General features: G+C 42.9%; 1 protein-coding gene across 1 annotated transcript; it reads left to right on the top strand.

Moving 5' to 3' along the window:
- The first annotated feature begins 733 nt into the window (after positions 1-733).
- LOC145337328 (putative G-protein coupled receptor 139) lies at positions 734-7,386 on the top strand. Its single transcript, XM_080182129.1, has 2 exons — positions 734-800; positions 6,476-7,386. Exons 1-2 carry the CDS (start codon positions 734-736, stop codon positions 7,384-7,386), a joined length of 978 nt encoding a protein of 325 aa, XP_080038255.1.
- Positions 7,387-8,218: the final 832 nt, after the last annotated feature.

Here is an 8,218-nt window from a genome sequence, read left to right as displayed (position 1 = left end):
CCCTTTAATGAAACCGTGCTGCGTCTGCTCTATCAAGCAGTTCCCTTCAAGATGCCTCGCAATTCCATTATTGTTGTCACTCCGAACTGATCCATGAACAATCTCCTCATGACCCCTCCTCACCTCACGTTATCAGATATCCATCCTACTCATTCTCACTGCAAACCCAGCATTTCTTTTCCTTCTGAAAATGACAGAGACGTTGAATCTCACATGCCTGCTGGCAGTAAGTGCCATCAGGGTGTGCATTGAGATAACAATCTAACTTTAGCAATACAACATTTTAACAAACACAATTGCGTGAAAGTCATGAAATGAGTTTTTTTTTTCTCCACTGATTAATGGATGTGGGCTTCACTGGATAGGCCAGCATTCACTGTCCAGCGCTAATTGCCTTTGAGCAGTATGAGATTGAAGGAGGGAATCACTGTTGATGGAAAGTGCAAAGCAAAGTCATGTTTTATCCATCAATGTGAGCATAACTACTCAGCATTTCGAATTTTCAAATTAATTGCCTGCACGAAATGATTAACCTTTCACGGCAGGGATTTAACTCAGCTGTCGTATCTGTTGCTTAATATTAAGACGAAAATAAGATGAACATAATTGCAACGTTTCTGTCCCCATGGAGATCCCTCAAGGTATAAATTGAAGGTGGCGCGAATGTATTGTCTCACAAGCTAATTTGGGTCGGTACCTGGAGCGGGAAGGGATAGATCATTGCAGGGGAAAAATGTCTGAATCATTTTCCAGAATTGCGAAGATAGTCTACATTACCATTGCCATTATTGGTGTGCCTGGTGAGTATCTATAACTATTGGTACTCTGAGAGATAGCGTGTACTTTTCTCTGGCACTGTTATCCAGTGGTGATCATTGTGGAGGAAAAAAAAACTGTTGATTCAATTGTCCGCAAATATTTCACAGAATTATTACGTTGCCCCCCCGGTAGATAAAGTCTTACAACTTACAGAGCCGCTTAGAACATAGAACATAGAACATTACAGCGCAGAACAGGCCCTTCGGCCCACGATGTTGCGCCGACCAGTTAAAAAACAATGACCCACTAACCTAAACCAATCCCTTTCCATCGATAAACCTATCCACGGATCTCTTAAACGCCCCTAAACTAGGCGCATTTACAACTGCAGCAGGCAGGGCATTCCAATCCCTCACCACCCTCTGGGTAAAGAACCTACCCCTGACATCCGTCCTATAACTAGCCCCCCCCCCCCCCACTGAATTTAAAGCCATGCCCCCTCGTGCTAGCTTTCTCCATCCGAGGAAAAAGGCTATCACTATCCACCCTGTCTAAACCTCTAATCATCTTATATGTTTCAATAAGATCCCCGCTTAGCCGCCTTCTGTCTGACGAAAACAACCTCAAATCCCTCAGCCTCTCCTCATAGGACCTCCCCTCCATACCAGGCAACATCCTGGTAAACCTCCTCTGCACCCTCTCCAAAGCCTCCACATCCTTCCTATAATGTGGGGACCAGAATTGCACACAATACTCCAAGTGCGGCCGCACCAGAGTTGTGTACAGTTGCAACATGACGCTGCGACTCCTAAATTCAATCCCCCTACCAATAAACACCAAGACACCGTATGTCTTCTTAACAACCTTATCTACTTGATTCCCAACTTTCAGGGATCTATGTACACATACACCTAGATCCCTCTGTTCATCCACACTATTCAAAGTCCTCCCGTTAGCCCTATACTCGACACATCGTTTATTCCTACCAAAGTGAATTACCTCACACTTCTCCGCATTAAACTCCACCCTCCACCTCTCGGCCCAGCTCTGCAACCTGTCCAAGTCTCCCTGCAAACTATGACACCCTTCCTCACAATCTACCACACCTCCGACTTTGGTGTCATCAGCAAATTTACTAATCCTAGAATCATAGATTTTTGAATACATAGACTGCAGACGGAGGACATTCAGCCCCTCAAGTCTGCCCCGACTCTGACAAAGGCCCTATCCCTCGACAGATGCTTTCTTGGTTGACTGGTTAGTCATGAAAAGTCAATTCGTCTGGTGTTCGTAACCGGAGAGAATATATGTGTGCAAGTATCAAAAAATCAGCAGGATACAGGGACGGCCCGGTGTACAGTAGGGGCGATCTGGCGGCACTGTGGTTAATACTGTTGCCTCACAGCCCCAGGTACCCGGGTTCAATTTCTGGCTTGGCTTACTATCTTTGTATAGTTTGCACATTCTCCCCGTGTCTGTGTGGGTTTGCTCTGGGTTCTCCATTTTCCTCCCACAGGCCAAAGTTAGGTGGGTTAGGTCTAGTGATCATGCTAAATTGCCCCTTATTGTCTGGGAGGCTGGTTATAGGGATAAGGCCTGGGTGGGATTCTGGCTGGTGCAGAATCGATTGACTGATGGCTTCCTTCTGCAGTGTCAGGTTCTATGGATTCTACGGGAAATGGGTGCACTTGACTCATGAAGTTTTAGCTCATGGGCTAAATGGATATGGGGGGGATGGCAGGATCAGGATATTGAATTTGATGATCAGCCATGAGCAGGCTGGAAGGTCCGAATGGGCAAAGCCTACTTCTAGTTTCCAATTTCTATGATATTAGCATATTGGGATACAAGGCCCCGGCAGACAAAGATAATTGAGATTATCTGCCTCTGCACTATTATACTTAGTGTGGTCACTCACCAGAGTGGAATTCCAACCCCGTATAGAGCACCTGCAGTGCAGAAATAGGCCACTCGTTCGGTGGAGTCTGTACTGACTGTCCGAGCGATCATCTCACCCAGACCCTCCTCTCTCCCAAATGCCTGTAACGTCATGCATTTGTCTAGTCTACATCTTGGGACACTGAGCGGCAAGTTAGCATGGCCCATCTACCGAACCTACACATCTTTGGATGTGAGAGGAAACTGGAGAACTGAAGGAAACCCAAGCAGACAAAGCAGGAATGCACAACCTGGCACAGGCATCAGCCAATCCTGTAATTGAAACAACGTCCCTGGCGCTGTTTGGCAACAGTGCAAACCAGTGTGCCACAGTGTGTATGTATTATTGGAAATACCTATGACTCTTGACCTATATTGAGTGTGTGTCACTGACTCGATTTTGCCAGAACATTCTTTCTTGAAACTTTATTTGAAGTGATAGATCTAGCCACGACCTTGAGCTGTCTTCCTCTTATACGAATGTAGTCAGTGGCAAATGACTTCGTTTCCCTTTGATAACGCCGGTTAATATACTTATAATTTGATTGATGTCGTTTGGTTCTTATTTTATTTTAAGCATTTTAACGTCTGCATTTATTGACAAGAAAAAAAATGTTTGAAATGCGCTACAATCCATCTATCGCAGTTCCATGAACCTGCGGATATAGTGTGTTGAATTCTATTATTTTACTGATGTGAAGAATGCATTTATGTAATGGATAAAGGTTTGGCACACCATTCTATAAATGTGATTGCAATTCCTGATATAGATATTTTGAAGCCATCTAAGCATAGTGAGATTTACCCTGATTTACCCTGATGAGGAGGTCGCCATATAATCAAGGAATGTACATGTCTGTTTATTTTTGTATTACAGGTATCAGCTCGGAGGCAGTAAATAATAAGTTAGTAAATGTTTTATCATGAAATGAATTGTGCTTTGCTTCAACAAGAATCACATATATTTCTGCAACATTAAGCAACAATTTTCATTGTGATGAACTAATACTAATGTTGGTAATTGTTGTAGTAATTCACAGGATACAAAGTGGTTATTCTATCACTGCTGCGCCAGATTTTCACCCAAACCTTTCCCATTCCATGAATCGTTGTATCTTCCATTTCATTTTTCCTTCATGCATTGAGCTTTAAAATTAAATATCCTTCAACAAGACTGCCATCTGTGAGTCCGAAATTCCCAACTGTGTCTAAGTAAAATCATTCCGGCTATATTCTTCCTCCATGGTGTTAATGTCTCCCCTTATTAATGAACCCCAGATTCGAGCGCCATCACCTTCAAAATATCTGGATATTTCCCCTCTCTGAGAAATTTCTCATCTTTCCTATGTTGTCGTTCAGGCTTTCATGAAGAAGAAGGGCAATAATCCTTCTAATTACATAAGAAACATAAGAAATAGGAGCAGGAGTAGGCCATCTAGCCCTTCGAGCCTGCCCAATGAGTACATTTGCTTTGTTCTGTGCATGTGCTTGAAAGAACATATTTACACATCCTGCAGAGCGTCAGTGTCCACTTTGTGATATGAATTATAGAACTGGGCACAATACACTTACATGTTGTAAATAATCATCTCAAGCACTTTAACATACCATCACTCCTCTTAGCTACCTTGTCGTAGAAATAATGCTCACTGCATGGCTTGCTTCCCTCAGGTGGGGTGATCCTCCGTTGATAACTGAAATAGTTTTAAATCTTTATTTCATGAGCCATTAGTTGATCTACCTTTCTGCCATTACCAGCTTGATTTTTTTTCTCCCACCAAGTTACTAAATCATTACTGGAAGATTCCATCTTGAATTTCTATCCCCTCTTGAGCCTCTGCATAATCAACAGTTGGCTCACATTCCTTCTTCTGTTCTTCTGCAAGCATCAATAATTTCTTATATCTACGAGTTTTTCAGTTTCCATTGTCGCTCTGTAAATGGCATTCTCATTACCTTATTACCTGGAGCTGCACGTTAAAGTGGCAGCTGGTGGTACTGTGGCAGAGTGGTTAGCACTTTTGCCTCACAGCGCCAGCAGCCTGGGTTCGATTCCCAGTTTGGGTCACTGTCTGTAGAGTCTGTGCATTTTCTGTGTGTTCCTCCAGCTGCTCCTGTCTGCTCCAAGAGTCTGGAAGGTGCATTGGCAATGCTAACTTATCCATAAGTGCACCTGAATCGACGCTGGAGTGTGGAGACTGGGGAATTTCCACAGCAACTTGAATGCCATGTCAGTGTAAGCCTAATATTAACACAAATAAAACTAAAACATTATGAAAAAAATCCCGATCCATTCAATAGTCCGCTTAATCTCCGTCTGATGTTATAAGGCAAAGTTTAAATTTGGACCTGAAGAGGTTTGTTCCAATCTCACTTTCTCATTGGAACCCCGCTATTCCCAAACGGTTCTGAGCTGCTCAGGTTCATTCCTCACCCACCTTTAAAAGAACAATAATAACTGCAGCGGTACATTTCAATTTCTCAAGGTGACAGAGAGAAAAATAGCTGGAACACTTCGAAATTCGGTCGCTGCCTTAGCCGCATATGATATCATTCTGCCTCATCAACTACCTTCTCCAATATTATTGTTTCCCTGTCGAAGAAAAGATTGTCATATTCTTTCAATTCCACAGCAATATGTTTCCTCACATAAAAGAATAAACCATCGGGACATTACTGGCTGATCCAGCATTTTTCGCTAATCCATGGTCACATTCAAAAGATTTCCGACACGAATCACAAATCAGTTAGGAGTCTACCACATTGCTGTGTGTATGAGGTCACAAGTTCGACAACACCAGGTTTCTTCCCCTAACAGACATTATTTAACCAAATGGTTTCTTATGACAATGAACAATATTTTCATGGTTTGTTATTGAATTAAAATGTCACCATCCGCCAATTTGAAATTGAAACTGACATCACCAGTACATTACCCCAGTGTTCAGGTTCCTAGTCGCAATTCTGACTCGGAATTGTGTGTAAATAACCAGATGGGGGATGAGAAACAACACTGAATTTCTGGAGTGGGCAGAAGAGGAATGGAGCGCTATCCCTCGACCTACACCTCGTGCTGTAAGAGACAATTAAATTGTCTCTGACTGTGCTTCCCCTTCCCATCAGACACCCAGCTTCCAGGGGCCTGGCTATCTTTCGCATCTTATATTAAACATGTAAATGTGAGACTTGACGCTCACTGAAAATATTTAACATTCTAACCTGCATCATTTACGGGTGAAGTCGACTCGAAGATTAAAATGACCTACTTGTGTTCTGAAGTTATATGCTTCTATTCTTCACAACCTGAAAGTTGTTGTGTTGGAAATGTGTGATGTCGTTCTTGTACTCCATTATTGCCATGATATGGAAATGCTGGCAATGGACTGGGGTGGGGACAGTAAGAAGCCTCACCACACCAGTTTAAAGTCCAACAGGTTTCTTTGGTAGCATGAGCTTTCGAGTCACTTCTCCCTCATCTGGTGAATCATTTCGGTTAAAATGGCTCCAGAATTAAAGAAAGTCTCAAAACTCTGTTTGGTAGCACGAGCTTTTAGAGCAGTGTTCCTTCATCAAGTGAGTCACCTGATAAAGGTGCTGTGCTTCAAAAGCTCGACCCAGCAAACAAACCTGCCGGGTTTTAACCTGGTGTTGTGAGACTTTCCTTCATGCTGGGCCATTTTAATCATTCCAGTTTTGTTACTGATCGCGTAGTGACGGGCGGGTGACATGTTTTGGCCGTCATTTCCAATCGTTTTTCAATTATCTCTCTCTGTTGCAGTTAATTTAGTGGCGATTGTGATCTTGTCCAAGGGAAAGTGCGGACTCTCCACTTGCACCACTCGTTACCTGGTTGTCATGGCAGCGGCGGATTTACTGGTCATTATCATGGCAGACATTCTGTTCCACATCTGCTCTTATTATTTGGCAGTTTCTTTCCTGAACATCACCCCAGTGTGTTGTGTTATCCTTGTGCTTACGAGTGCAGTCACAGATTGCTCTGTTTGGTTCACCGTCGCTTTTACACTTGATCGATTTGTTGCAATTTCTTGCCAGAATCTGAAAAGAAAATATTGCACTGAAAGAACTGCGACCACGGTTGTGGCAGCAATATGTGTTCTACTCTGTCTCAAAAATGTCCCGTTTTACTTTGTTTATGAGCCTGTGGAGATAATTGACAATATACCCTGGTTCTGTTATAGAAAGCCGAATTATTTCACTGAGCCTGGATGGATGATGTTTGACTGGTTTGATACAATATTAACCCCATTGCTCCCATTCACTTTGGTTATATTGTTCAATGCTCTGATAGTCAGGTACATTTTAACAGCCAGTAAAGTCAGAAAGGGACTAAGGGGTCAAAGAACAAGAGAGATGTCCAGTGATCCGGAAATGGAGAGCAGAAGGAAGTCTATGATATTACTCTTCACCATTTCTGGCAGCTTTATCCTGCTGTGGTTGACATTTGTGACAGAATTCTTGTATTACAGCGTAACAGGGAAAGATCCCGGGAGTTACACCAGTCCTGAATTTGTATTTCAACAAGTGGGAATTATGTTGGCGAATTTAAGCTGCTGTACAAACACATTCATTTATGGACTCACTCAGTCCAAATTTAGGGAGCAGTTCAAAAGTAGCATGCAATATCCAGTGACTTCAATTATCCAGCTCACGAATAGAAAGAATAATTGAGAGCGTTCCAGAGATGGAATCCAGATTCTAAATGTGATTTCTCATTCCAGCTTCCCAGTAACTGAATGGATCCCGATATCATTGAGGATTGGAGAACATACATGTTTGTTGGCGCTGGTTCTGGCGAGGGTGGAGTGAGTGAATTGGGATGGAAGGCGGGAGGCGCTAATGGGGCCAGTGGTCATCTCATTTTTTAGAACATCACAGTCTAAGTGACAAACTGAAGAGAAGGAAAGTGGCAGAGATCAGTGTCTCTGGGGATAGGGAATATTTGGAGGATGGGATGGAATGAAAACTCAGAAGAGAGGAGGAGCAGACAGAGGGCCAGAAGGCTAGAAGTTTGGGGATACATTGGCAGGAGTTGTCATACAGCACGTGCAACAGTGGAGCAAAGACAATATTTGGCATTTTGAGTGAGGAAGTACTTTAGAAGCAGGAAACAAATAAGCAAAAAATCATTGGTCCTGTGGAAACAGGTGGCGTTTATGAATAAAATTCACAGAGCATGAGAGCCAAAGGAAAGGAAAACACAATGCACCAGCAGCAAGAGTTGACATTGGGACGATGGGATGTAAAGTTTTAGACACCTCAGAGATCAGAACTCAATGGACACGAGCTAAAACAGCAGACGAAGCTATTCCTCTGGTTTGACTACTTCACAATGGGCATGTTCACATCCGCTCAGATCCAAATCAGGATTTGTCCTTACAAAACATTGGACTGGAAATTTTGTGGACACTGCTGCTGATGGCGATTTTCATTACAATACATAGTAACACTCAGATTGTTTCATTTTCCACACTCTTTTTGTCTGCCTCAATTCTACAACCTC

Source organism: Carcharhinus amblyrhynchos, unplaced genomic scaffold (assembly GCF_965287045.1).
Source record: "Carcharhinus amblyrhynchos unplaced genomic scaffold, sCarAmb.v2.hapA scaffold_46, whole genome shotgun sequence".
Classification (NCBI taxonomy): domain Eukaryota; kingdom Metazoa; phylum Chordata; class Chondrichthyes; order Carcharhiniformes; family Carcharhinidae; genus Carcharhinus; species Carcharhinus amblyrhynchos.
The sequence above is the reverse complement of the archived record's forward strand: the minus strand, read 5'-3'. Positions and strand labels throughout refer to the sequence as shown.

Excerpts from the sequence above, each read along its gene's own strand:
- LOC145337328 (XM_080182129.1), top strand. The coding sequence starts at position 734 with ATGTCTGAATCATTTTCCAGAATTGCGAAGATAGTCTACATTACCATT. Across the intron at positions 801-6,475 it reads TGCCATTATTGGTGTGCCTG|TTAATTTAGTGGCGATTGTG; the intron begins GTGAGTATCTAT and ends TCTCTGTTGCAG.